Source organism: Mirounga angustirostris, unplaced genomic scaffold (assembly GCF_029215605.1).
Source record: "Mirounga angustirostris isolate CCGP_5_RB_7025 unplaced genomic scaffold, mMirAng1.0.hap1 SCAF_6, whole genome shotgun sequence".
Taxonomy (NCBI): Eukaryota; Metazoa; Chordata; class Mammalia; order Carnivora; family Phocidae; genus Mirounga; species Mirounga angustirostris.
In genome coordinates this window covers 2,382,867-2,400,856 of record NW_026991714.1, presented here as the reverse complement: position 1 = coordinate 2,400,856, position 17,990 = coordinate 2,382,867, and the positions used below count along the sequence as shown (strand labels likewise).

General features: G+C 61.7%; 1 protein-coding gene across 1 annotated transcript; it reads left to right on the top strand.

The window, feature by feature from the left end:
• Nucleotides 1-2,063: 2,063 nt before the first annotated feature.
• On the top strand, nt 2,064-17,699 carry INSRR (insulin receptor related receptor). The gene is made up of 22 exons (XM_045876044.3): nt 2,064-2,148; nt 5,297-5,848; nt 7,214-7,517; nt 7,610-7,752; nt 7,945-8,089; nt 9,203-9,417; nt 9,664-9,790; nt 11,121-11,359; nt 11,758-11,925; nt 12,017-12,212; nt 12,358-12,399; nt 12,470-12,690; nt 12,911-13,047; nt 13,132-13,294; nt 13,484-13,589; nt 14,219-14,271; nt 14,455-14,684; nt 15,167-15,277; nt 15,410-15,569; nt 15,870-15,999; nt 16,118-16,252; nt 16,537-17,699. Exons 1-22 carry the CDS (start codon nt 2,064-2,066, stop codon nt 16,775-16,777), a joined length of 3,903 nt encoding a protein of 1,300 aa, XP_045732000.1. The 3' UTR covers nt 16,778-17,699.
• The last annotated feature ends 291 nt before the right edge of the window (nt 17,700-17,990 follow it).

Here is a 17,990-nt window from a genome sequence, read left to right as displayed (position 1 = left end):
GGCCGCCGGGAAAGGGCGGGGCCCGCGGCCCACCCCGCCCCGCCCTGCCCCCTCCGGCTCCACCCCCACCCCGCCCGTCTTCAGCCCCAAGGCTGCCCCCACCCCTTTCGGGGGACCCCGCACCCCTTCTCCCCCAAAACCCCCAGCTCCAGAGGAAACGCCTTAGAGGTGTCTGCTGGGTGGGGGGCGGTGGCTGGGAAGTTGATCCGTTATTTCTCCCAGCTTAAAGCAGCTGCCTTTAGGGGCGGGGAGATGACAGGGCGGGAGCAAGGTTACGGTCGGGGTCATCCCAGCCAGCCCCCCGCCTCAGATCTCCCTCCTAGCGGTGCGCGCCCCTGAGGGAGTGTACGATATCACTTGGGCTAAATGAGGTGAAAAACTCTCTAACCCTAGGAAGAAAGGGGAAGGGAATCCAAAAGGACAAAACGCAGGATCTGGGGCAAGAAGGAGGGTGTCGCCCCAAAACAGCCGGAGAAGGGAGCCCAGGGAGCCGAGGTGCCCGCTTTCAGGAGAGACCACAGGGTGGCGCTAGAGGCCCGCGCGCAGAGGTGTGAGCCCCGCGGGGCGGGGGGCGCGGTCTGCAGCCCCCGCGGAGCGGCGCCCCAGCCCCAGCGACCGCCCCTGACCCCGGCCGGCCAGCGCCGGGCCCCAGGCCGGGTGGGGTCCCGCCGGGCTGGGCTGGCATCGATCGCCGCCCTGACAAGAGCATCGATTTCTGCGCGGAGAAATTAATAGATCTTCTCTTAGCTCCTCGGACCCGGGAGCCGCCCGCGGGTGGAGCTGGCGACCCGTCGGTCCTCGGAAGCCCCGCACCCGGAAAGCCCCGGAATCCCCAGCGCCTCCCGCCCGCGGGCCTCGGCGGCTGCAGGAGCCCACCCGTCTCAGGCCGGGGAGGGGGCGGTAAGGGCGAGCAAGAGGCTCCCCGGAGGAGGGACCCTCGGGCAGGGCGGGCAGGCCGGGCAGGCGAGGGCCGCAGGGAGCGCGCAAAGCTAGCCCTCGGAGAGGGAGAGGCGCGCGGTTGCCCTTCCGCCAGGCCCCCAGCCCCGGGACGGCGACAGACAGACCGACCGGCAGCCTGATTTGGGAAGGCGACTGGACAGAGGCGGGCCCACAGGATCTTGGCTGTGGCCGAGGGACTTGGCTGGGACGGAGCCCCCGGGTGGCGGCGAGGGGCTCGGAGGGGCGAACGGCTTGCATGTTCAGGACCCGGTTTGCGTTCCCGCCAGGTTTCAGCAAGCTCGCTCCCCCGGGTCGTGGCTGCCAGAAGCCACCCTGCAGGTGTCAGGGCTCTGGGCAGCAGGACGCTCCCCCCCACCGGCCCCCCTCCTCCGCCGGCAGCGCGGCCCCACGTGAGTGAGTCTGCAGGGGCAATAGGGGAGCTCGGTTCCCGGACAACCATCCCCCTGCCTTTTGGCCTTATTTCCCCAACAGACCTGTCCCCCCACTCAGTTGTCAGGCTAAATATTTTGGCTTGGCGGGAAGGGCGGAGAGAGCCGGAGGTCCCAGCAAGCCAATCCGTTTGGCCCTGGGGCGGGGAGGGCGGGAGCTGGGCGCGGCCCCCAGGCGCGCCGGCCCGGAGATAGCGCGGCCCGCGCGGCCACCTGCCGCTCCCGTTGCTCGGGCGCCCGGCGGCCGCGAGGATCCGGGCCGCTCTCCCCCGCGAGGCCGCGCGGCTCTCCAGGGCGGGCTCCCCAGGCTTCTCTTCGGCGCTTGCTCGGGGTTGGCAGGCTTCCTGGACTGCCTTTTGCTCGGCACCCTGCGTGCCTTTCTCCCTCTGGAGGCCTCTCCAGGTGGGCTCTGTTGCAGGCTGCATCGCTGTCCTCATCTGTCTGTCTCTGGGTTCAGACTGAGTCTCTGTCCCCAGCCGCCTGTGGCTGTCTTTGCGTCTCTGCAGCTCTCATTCGTCTCCTGCTATCTCTGTATGGGATTCCCCCTCGGTGCCCCCCTCCCCTCCCCTCCCCCCTGAAGCCTGTGTCTCTGTGTCCCTTAGGGCCTGCCAGTCCCTTCTCCTCCCCGGAGCCATCTGCAGAAGCCAGGACTGGGCACAAGGCAGGGCTGGGACGATGGCAGTACCCAGGCTGTGCGGGTGGGTAGCACGCCTGCTCGTGATCCTCCTCTCTTTGGGATTTGGCCTGGACACACTAGAGGGTGAGTCCCCCGACACTGGCTCCTGGAGCCCCATCTCCACCCCTCCCACACCCCCCCAGCCAGCTGGGAAGCCAAACAACTGAGTCTTCAGCTAGAACATATGTGTTTACCTACTGCAACATGAAGACTGAGGTTAGCTCTCAGAAGGACTTCCCACCAGCAAGGGCAGTTAGTTCCCACATAAGCGTGGTTTCCTCTTAGTTCCCTGGGATGTGAGAAGGACCTTGAAACAGAGGGATGAAGAGATGTCCTCCATTCCTGCTTGTGAAACCCTGATCCCAGCAAGCCTGAATGAGAATGGCATGAGGGGGAGAGTCTTAGGGGTCATTTCCAGGGCCACTGAATTCGACGGCACAAGGATGGGATGGGTAGCTCAGAACTGGGCACCATGAAGTAACTGAACCCATTGTGCAGACAAGGAACTGAGGCTCAGAGGATTGGGACAGAAAGCTGGCCCGGGGCCTTGGGCACTGGCCCCTGGGCCTTGTCTCGTGACCCCCACACTTAAGGCCGATCCACTGGGGTGGGAGCTGCCTTTCGTTAGTGCTCTGGGCCAGACACTTCCCCTGTGCAGATCTGGGAGAGGAGGACCGTATAGAGCAGATGGCCCTCGTGGGGTGCGGGGAGCTGAGCCGGCAAGATTCAAAAGGGGAAGGATTAAGAGCATGCCCTTCCCCAATTCCACGATCCCCTTCCGGACTGAGGCAGCTCAGGGGCCCAGTGCTCTGTGCCACCTGAGGGGTCCTGTGAGGCCCTCAGACTGAGGGCTTCCAGGAGCAGGCCAGAGACAGAGGAAAGCTGCAAATGGGTTGGGGTAGAGGGTCCCCTGAAGAGTGCCAGTCAGGAAGGCATTGCAGGCAAGGAAGAGCCCCTCCCCCTCCTCTCCTCCACTGCTGCGCCAGGATGCCAGCCAGGAGCACGGTTGTCAGGTGGGGAGCACGTCCCCGGGAGGGAGTGGGTGGGGGGTGGCGTTTGGTTGTTTGGTCACAGGGGACCCAGATGTCCCATTCCCAGGGCAGCTCTGCACAGGGAGGGCCATGTCCTGAGGCGAGGCAGGTAGGGGTTAATCTGTGAAGGTCGTGGATTTGTTTGTCCAAATGACTCCCATCAGGGGAGCCCTAGAGAGGCAGGGGCATGATGGGAAGTGGCATGTGGGCGCCTTGCAGGCCCTGATTGGCCTTTGCCTGGAGGGCTAGAAGTGTTTTCTCATTCTGTCTTTCTCTTTGTGTGTGTGTGTGAGTGTGTACCTGCATATGCTCTCACACACACACACACACACACAGTAACTGGGCAGAGCCGAGCACAGGGACCATCAACAACAGCAAGGAGAAGGTGTGATGTAAGCCCCAGGGAGCCGCCCCCTTCTCAGCAGGGCCTCGGCTGGGGTCTGTGGGAGAGTGCCCAGAGCCAGGCAGGAAGTGAGGGAGCAGAAGCCAGACAGCCCAGCAGGCTCGAGTGGCCAGCTAAAGAATCAGACTTGCGTCTCCTGCCATGGAAGGAAGGTATCCCCAGGAGCAAAGTGAGAGCGCACGGACCAAGTACCCAGCCCACTCGGGGGACTGGTCCTAGGTGCCTCGGGAAGAGAAAGGAAAGTGGGCCTGGGGCCTGGGTCAGAAGAAGCCAGACACACCCCAGTCCCCAGGAGAGGAGTGGACTTGAGAACCAAATGTCCATCAATTCAAACCATGGTCCCAGTGCCTGGTGGCTCCAGTCCTGAACTGAGCACCATGGAGGGACGAGGTGCTGACCAACAAGGGCCCCACCCTCAGGAGGTCCCCTCCCTGGAGGGTGACAAAAACGTAGACGGCGGTTGTGGGTGCTCGGGCAGATGCTGCCCAGCCTGATGGGGAAGTGATTGACGCAGATCAGAGGATTGGGGGAGGTGGGCTTGACCTGCAGTTGGTTTGTGGGACAAGAGCTGAGCTTGTGACCAGGCTGAGGAACCCCTCTGAGGCTAGAGGTATTCGTGTGGGCCTGTGTATCAACACCCTGCCATGTCAGGCTGAGGAATTCAAGTTTGAACTTCCGGCAATGGGGAGCCATGGAACATCCCTTCGAGGGTAAAGCAATGCAGGGACCAGACATCGAGCGCCTTTAGACCTGGGAGGGAAGTGGGATGTATGAAGCTGTGCTTCTCAGCCGTGGAATTCATTCATTCGTTCATCAGATATTGACTGAGCACCAATTTTGTGCCAGGCACTAGGCCAGGCACCTTGATACAGCAATGAATTACACAATCCCTGCCCTTCCGGAGCTTAGAGTCTAAATAAAATAAATTATATATTAGCCAGTGTTAAGATTTAAGGAGAAAAAGTAAGTAGGAAGGGAGGCAGGGAGTGTTTAAAAGGATGGTCAGGGACGGCCTCATTGAGGAGGGGCCATCTGAGCAGAGACTTACAGGAGGTGAGGGACGATGTAGAGGGAACAGTGTTCTAGCCAGAGGGAACAGAAGGTGCGAAGGCCCCAGGGCAGAAGCTTGGCAGGCTTGTGTGAGGAACAGCAAAAAGTCAGTGTGGCTGAAGAGAAGGAAGGGGATGGGGCCAGAGAGGCCGCAGAGGCCTTGCCAGCTGGGGTAAGGACTGGAGCTTTCAATCAGCGAGAGGGGGCCGGCAGGGGGTTTAAAGCAGTGGAGGAACGGGATCCAACCTGTTTTGAGAAGATCCCTTTGGCTCTCCAGTGCAGAACAGACCAGAAGGGGATCAGAGTGGCAGTGGGGGGACCATCTGGGAGGCCCCTGCAGTTAATCAGGGAGGCAGGGATAGTGCCAGCAGCGAAGGTGGAGACCAGCGGTTGGATATGCTGTAATTTGAAGATCGAGCCCACAGGGTGTGTGGGGAGTGGAGGAAAGGAGTCCAAGAAGACTCTAGATTCGGAGTCTCACTGGGGGGTGGGGGGGTGCAGTGGCAGTCCCCTGAGAAGGGAGGCGGGCTGGGGAGGGAAGGGGAGCTCACATTTGCCGTGCCGGCCCATCTGGTGGAGCCCTTCGAGCTGCCAGGAGCCTCAGAGGCCCAGGGAGGAGGCCACAGCAGAGCCCTGCTCCCTCGCCACGTTCCACTCCCAGAGAGGTGCCCCTCCCCCAAAGCTGCCAGGGCAGGACGGGGTGCCCAGCCCAAGCTGCACTGATGGCCGCTGCGGCCTGTGCCCACAGTGTGCCCCAGCCTGGACATCCGCTCAGAGGTGGCAGAGCTGCGCCGGCTGGAGAACTGCAGCGTGGTGGAGGGCCATCTGCAGATCCTGCTCATGTTCACGGCCACGGGCGAGGACTTCCGAGGCCTCAGCTTCCCACGCCTCACTCAGGTCACTGAGTACCTGCTGCTCTTCCGTGTCTATGGTCTGGAGAGCCTGCGGGACCTCTTCCCCAACCTGGCGGTGGTCCGCGGGGCCCGCCTCTTCCTGGGCTACGCGCTGGTCATCTACGAGATGCCGCACCTGCGGGACGTTGGGCTGCCAGTGCTGGGGGCCGTGCTGCGCGGGGCCGTGCGGGTGGAGAAGAACCAGGAGCTCTGCCACCTGTCCACCATCGACTGGGGCCTGCTGCAGCCCTCACCTGGCGCCAACCACATCGTGGGCAACAAGCTGCGTGAGGAGTGTGCCGACGTGTGCCCCGGCGTGCTGGGCGCCACTGGCCAGCCCTGTGCTAGGACCACCTTCAGTGGGCACACCGACTACAGATGCTGGACCTCCAGCCACTGCCAGAGAGGTGGGCACCTGCCCGGAACACCAGGGGGCACAAGGAGGGCAGGGGCGGGTGGGGCTGGGCGGCCACAGGATGGGTCAGAAAAGTTCAGCAACTGAGTTGACGTAAGGCTGTCAAGGGACCGTGCAGGACAGTCAGGGAGAGGGGACAGGACAGGCGCGAGGTGGGCATGGGAGGGGGGACAGGGCAGGATGTCAGGTGGCCGCACAGGAGGACATATGGGGCAGCGGTTAAGTACAAGGCCAGACGGCCTGGGCTCTGATCTCAGCCGTAGGACTTAATGGTTTGTTTCATGTCGCATATCTGAGCCTGTTCCCTCAGTGAGCTATTCTCTAAGCATTAGAGCGGGTGCCTGAGCCCTGGTGGGAGTTCTAGGTTCCTGATAAAAGTGGTCATAGCAGAGGTGACCCAGGGCAGGCTGGCAGTATTGGGGGGGGGACTGGGTGGACAAGGAAAGGAGGTGACCGAGGAAGGACAGAACAGGTGCGGTCTTCTTTAGGAAGTAAGGTACATGGAGAGAGAACAGAAGGAAGGGAGCCGAGCAAAGGGGGGAAGTGGTACAAGGAGGGGATGATGCAAGGAGGAAGCAGAAGTTACAGGGAGAAAAGGAAGAGTTTCCAGAGGCTAGGAGCAGATCAGGTCCCCAGCCTGGGGCTCCCTCACCCCAAAGCCTCAGCGTCCGAGCAGCAGAGTAACCGGATCCCTTCTGTATCCGCTGGGCCCCACGTCCCCATGCCTCCGTGTTGGCTGTAAATACAGTGGCTGAGCGTCCTCCCTCATGTACAGTATCAACACGCCCTCCCTGCCCCCACCACACGCCCGCTCCCGCAGACGGCCGGCTGCCACCTGCAGGGTCCGCACACCATGAGCCCCCAGCCCCAAACCCACCCACGGCTGCTGGGGCAGCCCCCTGCCCAGGGCACAGAGCTGAAGAGGGTGGAGGTCTGGGCAGGTGAGATGACCAGGGGTGCCCCCTGCTCACACACACTCCCAGGCCCACCGGCCCCAGGCCTCACTGCCCAGTAGAAGCCGGCTGGTTCCCCCTGGCACCGTGCCCAGTGATGATCTGAGCACTGGGCCCGGACAGGACAGCAGGCTGGGGAGAAGCAGCCCTGGTGGACAAGGTCACCGCTCTGTCCTGAGCTCTGAACCCTGACCAGGCGCCGTGGGACATGGGAAGCCACAGAGAGGGGCCGTGGTCCTTGTCCTCACGAGCCCCATCTGGGGAAAAGCGAGCCAGCAGCCCTGTCATCTGCACTGGAGGAATTTGGATGCTCTCTAAGTGTTATCCCGGGGGCGGGGGGGAGGGGGGCGGCACGTGGCGCCAGGACTGGCAGGGGGAGGCCTAACTCAGCACTCTGTCCACAGTGTGTCCCTGTCCCCACGGGCTGGCCTGCACAGCTGGGGGTGAGTGCTGCCACTCCGAATGCCTGGGGGGCTGCAGCCGGCCAGAAGACCCCCGGGCCTGCGTGGCCTGCCGCCACCTCTACTTCCAGGGCGCCTGCCACCGGGCCTGCCCTCCGGGCACCTACCAGCATGAGGCCTGGCGCTGCGTCACGGCAGAGCGCTGTGGCAGCCTGCGCTCTGTGCCTGGCCGCGCCTCCACCTTCGGCATCCACGAGGGCAGCTGCCTGGCCCAGTGCCCCCCGGGCTTCACCCGCAATGGCAGCAGGTGAGTGTAGGGGGGTGGGGGTGCTCTTGGATCAGTGAGGGGGTCCCCACTGGTCCAGGGCTCATTCCACACCCTCCACTTGCCCCTGCTAGCATATTCTGCCACAAGTGTGAGGGGCTGTGCCCCAAAGAGTGCAAGGTGGGCACCAAGACCATCGACTCCATCCAGGCGGCACAGGACCTGGTGGGCTGCACCCACGTGGAGGGGAGCCTCATCATCAACCTTCGCCAGGGCTGTCAGTACCTTCCTCGGGCCGCACCTCTCCTCCCGGCCATGCCCCTGACAGTGACCCAGCTAAAGCACTGCTTTCCATTAGCCTGGGTCCCGGTCCTGAGGGGCCTCCTCCCTGCACCCCATCAGCACCTCCCCCCACCCCACCCCCTACACTTGCCCCGCCCTGCTCCAGCCCTGTCTTCCCCGTTTCCAGATAACCTGGAGCTGGGGCTGCAGCACAGCCTGGGGTTGATAGAGACCATCACCGGCTTCCTCAAAATCAAGCACTCCTTTGCCCTCGTGTCCCTGGGCTTTTTCAAGAACCTCAAACTAATCCGGGGGGACGCCATGGTGGATGGGTAAGGGGTCAGAAACAGCCTCTGACCAGCTCCCTCTATCACATCTCCTCCCTAACACTCCCCAAGAAGGGGGGAAGGGCATGGGCTCTGGAACCAGCTCTGCTGCGTACTGTCTGTGTGACACTGGGTAGGTTACTTAACTTCTCTGGTCCTCGATTTTCTCATCTGAAAAATGGGGTTAATATAATGCTACTTATTTCTTAGGGCTGTTGTGAATCATTACTTATGTTGTTCTGTGTAAAGTACTTAAGACAGCACCTGGAACACAGTATATACTATATAAGTTATGGCGCCATCAGACTCCACATAGGTTGGCCGCCATTGCTCTCGGATGCTCTCAGCTGCAGAGCAAGACCGCCGGGGTCTGAAACCCATCCCTGCCACCTATCCGTCAAGACCTACCTGTAACATAGCTAGGATTTTTCAAAACACAGAGAATGTTTTACTTTATTTTAATTTTTATTTGTTAAAAGATTTTTATTCTTTATTTATTCATGAGAGACAGAGAAAAGCAGAGGGAGAAGCAGGCTCCCCGCGGAGCAGGGAGGCCAATGCGGGGCTCGATCCCAGGAGCCTGGGATCATGACCTGAGCCGAAGACAGACTCTTAACGACTGAGCCACCCAGACACCCCTGTTTTATTTTATTTTATTTTATTTATTTTCAAGAGAGACAGAGAGAGAAAGCACACGAGGGCGCCCGGGCGCGGGAGTTGGGGGGGGCAGAGGGAGAGAGAGAGAGAGAATCTTTAGCAGGCTTCACTCCCCAAGTAGAGCCCGAGAGGGGTTTTGATCTCACCAGCCTGAGACCATGAACTTGAGATCAGGACCTGGAGCCGAAATCAAGAAGACACTCAACCCACTGAGCCACCCAGTCGCCCCCAGAGAACGTTTTAAATTATCATCCAGCCGAGTGGTTTCTCATGTCTCCCCCAAACTACCACGGGCCCCCAGGGGTACCTACACTCCATTGGAGAGGCAGAGCCCCAGGCTGACTGCCCCTCCTCCCCTGTGCCCCCAGCACAGCCCCTCCAGGAGGGACCCATAAGGCACCCGAGTTCCCCACCCCTGGCCTCCCCCTCCCCTGCAGCGGAAGGTCTCTTGGCCTCCCCCAGGAACTACACTCTGTATGTGCTGGACAACCCGAACCTACAGCAGCTGGGGTCCTGGGTGGCTGCGGGGCTCACCATTCCCGTGGGCAAGATATACTTCGCCTTCAACCCTCGCCTCTGCTTGGAGCATATCTACCGCCTGGAGGAGGTGACCGGCACGCGGGGACGACAAAACAAGGCCGAGATCAACCCCCGCACCAACGGAGACCGCGCCGCCTGTGAGGCCCGACACCACGACCCCAGAGCGACACGCCCCCCAGAAACCCCAGGCGCGCGCACGCACACCGAAACCCACCGGACACGCACCCGGGGGGAGGGGCGTTTGACCGGGACGACGCGATAGGCTCTCTCCGGAGGCCGCGTTGGGGGTGGCATCCGCTGGGTCAGGGTGGGGCTGGGAAGTAGGCGACTCCCGCGGAGGCGAAAGCGGCTGACAGCAGGTGTTGGCCCCTCGCCCCGCCCAGGCCAGACTCGCACCCTGCGCTTCGTGTCCAACGCGACTCAGGCCGACAGCATCTTGCTGCGCTGGGAGCGCTACGAGCCGCTGGAGGCTCGGGACCTGCTCAGCTTCATCGTGTACTACAAGGAGTCGTGAGTGCCGGGGGCGGGGCCAGAGTGGGGCGGGGCCAGAGCCCGAGTGGGGCGGGGCCAGAGCCCCCGTGGGGCGGGGTCAGACCCGGACACCCCAACGATCTGTTCACAAACGCAAATCGGGTGACCGGTGAGGGGTGAGGGCAGAGCGCCGCGGGACCGCAGGGAGGCAAGCAGCCAGGACCCCCAAGTCTCACTCCCTTGTAGGGCCCACGTCTGGCTCTCCCCTCACTTTATTCACCCTCCGTGCCTCAGTTTCACCTCGCCAGTGAAATGGAGAGGACAGTCAGGACTTCTGAGAGACCTGGAGAAGCGCCCCGCTGGGAAGGCTTGGATAATTAAACTTCAATTCACTATGCTAATGTTCTGTACTGACCACATGCTCCTGCCCCAGCAGCGGTTTGGGGAGTACCCACTAATTTGGCGGTTTTATGCGTTGCTCTGCCAGCATTTCATTAAAGCCTGAGGAAGGGAGGGAGCAGGGACAACCAAGGACGGGCTGCTCTTTTCTTTGGAGAGAGTGTACTGACCATAGCAGGACGGATAGTGGTTAGACCACAGGAAGGATTTCTCCAAAAGCATGGCTAGGAATCAAAACTACAATTCTTAGAGGAGAGGTGGGTTCCGGATGGCAGGCTGGGAGGGCAGCCATGGGGAGTACTCCCCCTCTAGAGTAGACAGAAGATGGGAGCCACCTGGCTTGGAAACATTCCTGTGAACTAAAACGGAGAGGTCTTAGTTTCCCACTAGCACAGGGCCTGGCCTGGGAGGGAGGAGGGGGAGTCAGTGGTGGGAGGCCGGCTCAAATGGCCAAGGCTCTCCTGGGCCTCAGTGGTAGGTGAAGGTCTCCAGCATGGGGAGCTGGAGAATTTGCTAAATACAGATTCCTGGGCCCCATCCCCATAGATTCTGATTCAGTCTCGGGGAGAACCCGTGAATCTGCCTTTCTAACAAGCTCCCAGGTAATCCTGGTCCATGGACCACATTTTGGGGAGCACTAACATGGGCTGGCAGTGTGCATGGCACCCCCTGCCTGGCTTGTGCAGCTCACAATCCACACCACTGTACCCAGGTGCCTCTGGGCTCAGGAGGTAATCTTAGGGGTCCTTCCGGAAGCTCCCCTAGCATCACGGCCTCGCAGTCTGGCTGTGGCTGTGCTGGCTCAATCCCAGCTCTGAGCAGACCCACCCAGTGAATGCTCCCTGGGAAGACATCCCAGGATGTCTTCATGCATACTGGAAGAAGAACGACAATCACAGTGTTAGGGTGGTTCTAGAAACCGGGGTGGGGCTGAGCCGCCCCTCAGCTCTAGGGATGATGGGATGTTCAGCCCATTCCAGAATGCCACAGAGCACATAGGTCCAGATGCCTGTGGGACCCAGAGCTGGAACCTGCTGGATGTGGAGCTGCCCTTAAGCCGCACCCAGGACCCTGGGGTGACTCTAGCGCCCCTCAAGCCCTGGACACAGTATGCAGTGTTTGTGCGGGCCATCACACTGACCACTGCTGAGGACAGCCCCCACCAAGGAGCCCAGAGCCCCATCGTCTACCTCCGAACCCTGCCTGCGGGTAGGCTGAAGACCTTGAAGGGGGTGGGAGCTAGATGTCTGAGTCCTAATGGGAATGAGGGAACCCAGGCATCGGAAATAGAGAAGCTGGGTCGCTCAACACCAGGCCCCTAGAGACTGGGAAGCCAGATTTTTGAGTCCTAGAAAGAACAGAGGGCATTGGCCTAGGGTCCTAGGGAGGCTGCGGGTGGGAGAGTGCAGGGGGAATACTTGAGCCAACTTAAGGGCCTTCCAGGGACATGGGAAGGCCAGGATTCTGCGTTCCAGGAAGGGGAGGTTGAGGGTCATGGGTTCCTTGGGAGAATGCGAGGGGCTTGGACCCCAGAGACGGGTCATTACCGGACAGTACTAGAAAGGGGGATCCACGGCGCCTCAGTCGTACCTTACTTGCGCCCCCAGCGCCCACGGTGCCCCAGGACGTCATTTCCACGTCCAATTCCTCGTCCCACCTGCTGGTGCGCTGGAAGCCACCTACTCAGCGCAACGGGAACATCACCTACTACCTGGTGCTGTGGCAGCGTCTGGCGGAGGACGGCGACCTCTATCTCAACGACTACTGCCACCGCGGTGCGCGGGGCAGCGGCGCAGGCCGGAGGGTCGGGGCGGCGGGGCCCGGGCGCGGTCCGTCTGACTGCGCTTTTTCCCCGCTCTGCGCCAGACTTGCGGCCGCCCACCAGCAACAACGACCCCCGCTTCGACCGCGAAGACGGGGAACTGGAAGCCGAGATGGAGCCCGGCTGCTGCCCCTGCCAGCAGCCCCCTCCCGGGCAGGTCCTGCCACCGCTGGAGGCGCAAGAGGCCTCGTTCCAGAAGAAGTTCGAAAACTTCCTGCACAACGCCATCACCATCCCGAAGTGCGGCCCGAGCCGGGGGCGGGGCGGGCCTGGGGGCGGGGGCGGGGCCGGGGAGGGGCGGGGCCGGGGCGGGGCGGGTCTCGCTGGGCCGGGCGGGGGGTGGGGGGCGGGCCGGGCCTGACGCGGCCCTCCCGGGTCTCCCCAGATCCCCCTGGAAGGTGACGTCCATCAATAAGAGTCCTCAAAGGTGAGCCGGGCGGGACTGAGGGGCGGGGGTCCCGGGGCGCGGCCGCGGCTCTGACTCGCGCACTCCCCAGAGACTCGGGGAGGCACCGCCGGGCCGCCGGGGCCCTCCGGCTTGGGGGGAACAGCTCGGATTTCGAGATCCAGGAGGACAAAGTGCCCCGGGAGCGCGCAGTGTTGAGTGGCCTGCGCCACTTCACGGAATATCGGATCGACATCCATGCCTGCAACCACGCGGCGCAAACCGTGGGCTGCAGTGCGGCCACCTTCGTCTTTGCGCGCACCATGCCCCACAGTAGGTGACCCCCCAGCCCCCGACCCCAAGGACTCTACCCAGTTAGTGCTCCAACTAACGAGTTCGACGTCCCCGTAACTCCAGGGCCTCGCTCTGCTCACCCCTCCCAGTCCCCATAAGCCCCGAGCTGCCCGTACCCTCCGAGGTGAGCCCCCTTGAGCTTGAACGTGAAGCTGAGAGGAAGTGCTGGGGCTGGGCTGCCTGATGCCGTCTCCCGTAGGAGAAGCCGATGGTATCCCAGGGAAGGTGGCCTGGGAGGCAGCCAGCAAAGGCAGTGTCCTCCTGCGCTGGCTGGAACCCCCGGACCCCAACGGACTCATCCTCAAGTACGAAATCAAGTACCGCCGCTTGGGAGAGGTAGGAACCCCGGGGGACCCCCAAACCTGGACCCAAATAGTGCCTCCATCCTCTTCCCAGCCAGCTGTTCCATCTTGCCCTCAGGAGGCCACAGTGCTGTGTGTGTCTCGCCTACGATATGCCAAGTTTGGGGGTGTCCAGCTGGCCCTGCTACCCCCTGGAAACTACTCTGCCAGAGTTCGGGCAACCTCGCTGGCTGGCAATGGCTCCTGGACGGAGAGCATCGCTTTCTACGTCCCCGGCCCAGGTAGACTCGGCCTCGGTCCCAGAGCTGCACTCCCCACAGCCCAGCTGGGTGCCCAGCCACATCTCCTGGGGTGGCCACTCCACCCCGCTCCTCCCCCTGTTCTCACTTCCCATGGTGAAAACAGAAGTGTCCTCTACCCTCTGACTTCTCCATCTTTGACCCTACCATTTGCTGCCCTCTGACCACCAGAGGAGGAAGACTCCGGGGGGCTGCACGTCCTTCTCACTGTCACCCCCGTGGGGCTCATGCTGCTCATCATTCTTGCTGCCCTCGGTTTCTTCTACGGCAGGAAGAGGTGACGATGCTGAGTCCTAGCGGTTCCCACCCCCCTTCTCGTCCCCCCCGCCAGCCCTCATCACAAGGTCGGTGCCGCTGGAGGGTGGTAGGTGAGACAGCAAGAGGACGTTCCTTAGAAGCAATAACTCATCCCCCCGAGGGTAGCATGGAGGAGACACACCTTTCAGTCTGAGGGACCAACTTTCCCTGACCTTACCAGTGAAAGTCTTGCCTCCTGGGACTCCCCAGTCTGGGTGCACTGGGACTGTTGGTCACTGCGTTCTCAGCCAATAAAGCAGGGGAAGAGACAGAGACCTCACCATGTGCCCCGGGATGGTTGGTGCCAGATGCCCCTGGGGCTGAACACAAGAGGGAAATGGGGGCAGGACTTTGATTAGCTGACTTCTAAGGACTACCTGAGGAGGCAGGAGCCCCCCTCCTCCTGTGCTCCCTATTCCCAGCCTGTCAGATCCCAGACCCCAGGACTAGGACCAAGACCAGCTTGGAAAGTGTGTAGGGCTCCCCAGGGACACCCTGATCAGGGACGGGAGGGGGTGTGGTCAGTAACTTCCCTCCTTCTTGTCCTCTGACATTGTTCCTTCCTTCCTGAGGACCTTTGTGGCCTGACCCCCTCCCCTCCCATTGCAGAAACAGCACCCTGTATGCCTCCGTGAATCCGGAGTACTTCAGCGCCTCTGATAGTAGGTCTGGGAGTGGGTGGACAGGTGTGTGGGACAGGGAGACAGGAGGGGAGGAGAGGCACGCTGGAGGAGACATTCTTGGAGAGGCAGCCTTGGAACCCAAGCCCTTCTGAAGAGGCGAGAAGCGGGTGGGGGCGTGGCAAAGAGCAGTGTTCTTGCCTCGTGACCCCCACCTCTTCTCAGTGTACATCCCTGATGAGTGGGAGGTGCCTCGGGAGCAAATCTCCATAATCCGGGAACTGGGCCAGGGCTCCTTCGGGATGGTATACGAAGGTCTGGCACAGGGACTAGAGGCTGGAGAGGAGTCCACACCCGTGGCCCTGAAGACTGTGAATGAGCTGGCCAGCCCACGAGAACGCATTGAGTTTCTCAAGGAAGCTTCTGTCATGAAGGCATTCAAGTGTCACCACGTGGTAAGGGAGGATCAGGGACGTTGCCGGGGTAGAGTCATAATTACAGTGACAATCATATGATAAGGATAGGGTCAAGGACGAGGTCAGGCCACCATCAAGGTCAGGGTTGGGACTGAGGTAGAAGTCATGGTTAGGGTTAGAGTCAAAACCAGGTCACGGTGGGGCCATGGTAGAATCATGGTTAGGGCTGAGATCAGTCATGGATGGGGGTCAGTATTGAGTGTCCAGATCATTGTTAGGATCATGATTGGGATCAAGGTCAGAACTGGGTGAATCATGAAGATTGGAATGATAGTTATGGGTTAGGGTCATGGGTTAGGGTCAGGGCCATTGTTAGATTAGAATTAGGGTTATGGTCATGGTTGGGTTTAGGGTCAGGGTTGGTGTCAGGGTCAGGTGGTGGTCACAACAGGTCAACATTTTGGCCAGGTGGGTCAAGGGGAGCTGGGTGGACCTGCAACCAGGCTCTTTGTCCATCCCAGGTACGTCTCCTGGGTGTGGTGTCTCAGGGCCAGCCAACTCTGGTCATCATGGAGTTAATGACCCGTGGGGACCTCAAGAGCCATCTTCGATCTCTGCGGCCTGAGGCAGAGGTGGAGACCAGGAAGACCCTGGGCCAAGGGGCTGGGGAGTTAGAGAAGACTTGGGCACAGTTGTGGGGGGATCCTTGGGCAGGAGTCCAACCTCTAGGTTCCTTCTTCACCAGCCCCCTCTCTTGGCTCTAGAACAACCCTGGGCTCCCACGGCCAGCGCTGGGAGATATGATCCAGATGGCTGGTGAGATTGCAGATGGCATGGCCTACCTTGCCGCCAACAAGTTTGTGCATCGAGATCTGGCGGCCCGGAACTGCATGGTGTCCCAGGACTTCACAGTCAAGATCGGGGGTACAGAGGGTGCTGGGCAGGTGTGGGGCAGCCTGAGGAGTAGAGGGACTCCCCAAGCTAGGCTAGGAGACTGAGGCCCGGCCAACAGCTCTGTCCCCGACAGCTGCCCCCCTCCGGATCTCAGGCTCCTCATCCAAGGCCACAGGGGTTGGGGCAGGATGATCTCTGAGGTTCTTTGAGCCCTCAAGTTCCAGAATTCTTGGAGGCTATGGAGCAGGAGAGGGCTGGGAGAGATATCTTTGGGGCGGGGGCTGACGTGTGGTTCTGCTGCCCCCATACCCGTTCACCCTCACTTTCCAGACTTCGGGATGACTCGAGACGTGTATGAGACAGACTATTACCGCAAGGGTGGGAAGGGGCTGCTGCCCGTGCGCTGGATGGCCCCCGAGTCCCTCAAAGATGGAATCTTCACGACGCACTCGGATGTCTGGTGGGGCCTAGCTGGAGCAGAGGGCTCGGGGCATGTGGAGGTGGGGTCTGGGGTGAGGCCTGGGTGTGCTGAGCAGCATGCAAGGTGCTGGGCTCAGGCCCTTCTGCGTATCCTCCAGGTCCTTTGGTGTGGTGCTCTGGGAGATCGCGACCTTGGCCGAACAGCCCTACCAGGGCTTATCCAATGAGCAGGTGCTCAAGTTTGTCATGGATGGTGGGGTTCTGGAGGAGCTGGAGAGCTGTCCCCTTCAGTTGTAAGTCACCCCCCGCCCCTTCCTCACCCTTGCTCTGTCTACCCTGCCCTGCCCCCACGATTCTGGCCCGCCTCCTCTGATGCTCTCATATGCACTGGTCTCCAGCTCTGAGCCTTCCTCACTCCAACCCTGCTGACTCCCCCGTGGCCCTCCCAGATGTAGCCCCCCACTACCCCCATTACACCAGCTGCCCTCTCATGCTGCCCCCGCCCCACCAGGCAGGAGTAGCCCCCCACGATCCCCGTTGCACCAGCTGGCCTCTCACGCTGCCCCCGCCCCACCAGGCAGGAGCTGATGAGCCTCTGCTGGCAGCAGAACCCACGTCTGCGGCCCACCTTCACCCGCATCCTGGACAGCATTCGGGGGGAGCTGCGGCCCTCCTTCCGCCTCTTTTCCTTCTACTATAGCCCGGAGTGCCGGGGAGCCCAGGGGGCCCTGCTGCCTGATGCCAGACCCAAATCCCTACCCACCCCAGAAGGAGCTTCCTCAGACTACAGCCTCCAAAATGGGGGTTCACGGCACTGAGGGGCACCCTATTCCCTGGATGCCTGGCAGAGAGGAAGGGTCCTGACCTTTGCGGCTGTGAAGTGTGCAGACATTCACACCCCATCCCGTTTTCAGAAAGGCCAGGGGGTGCCCAGGCTGGGCCAGGGAGCGAGAGAGGAAAGATGGGGTGGGAGGGGTCAGAGAGGACTCGTTGTAAGGAAGATTTTCTCAGGAGTCTTCATTCTCCATGAGAAAGTGAGCAAGGTCACAGCAGGAGGAGTGGACGAGGGGTCCAGGCCCTCAGAGTGGGGGCCCTACTCAGACTGGGAAGAGGGGCTCACCCACTTGGAAGGCAGGGTCCGGAGAACCCACCCTCAGCTCTGGGTCTCCTGTGGACATGTGGGGCCGTCAACACACTCGAAGCCAGAAGAGCACACCGCCTCAGGCCTGGAAGCCTTTCTGTCCATGTCTGGGATGCTGGGGATGGGGTGTCCACACCCCTGCCCTTAGCATGGTGTCTCACCACCCCCCTCTGCCCCATGCATCAGGTGGTGTGGGGAGAACCCAGAGACCTGGGTGAGCAGGGGTCCAGTCTGACCCGCAGCCTGCCTCACCCCTTCCCCTCCTTTGCCATACCCAGGAACCCCCAAGGTTGGTGCTCCTCCTTCCTCCTCCCCAGGCAGATCCCTTGGTGTAGCTTCACCCCTTCTCCCAGGCCCCTCCCCTCGACCTCCCGCCTACCCTCGGATGATTAGGGCTATAAGAGCCTTGCTTCCTCCCTGCCCTGGCTCCTGCCCCCACCCCTGCCTCTCCCGGGAGGGCTGGAAAACATACAATAAAGGCTGTTGTGCTGTGGTCCCGGGCAGCCCATCATCTCTCCATCTATACAGTATTAACACAGACTGGGCTTCCTCCCTCCTCCCTGGGGACCTGATGCGGTGACCCTGAGGCGGGGATACAGGATAAGTACGGGGCCGTCAGACCGCACCTCCGCCAGGACCTGGACCGCCAGGGTGCCCAGGCGGTGGTGGAGCAGGACAACCCCGCTGTTATCTGCTGCTCAGGCGGCCGCCCGCGGTCGAGACCGGCAGGGAAGCTCTGCACGGGGCCGTCCCCACCCTCATCTCTGGGTGGCCCCTCGCCTTTCCGGGCACGTAGGACAGACGCACTGGGCAGAACGGGCGGGGGAGGGGCCCCGGTGACCAGTCCGCGCTGGATTACCCCCCCCTTCCCCCGGCCAGGCAGGGACGCG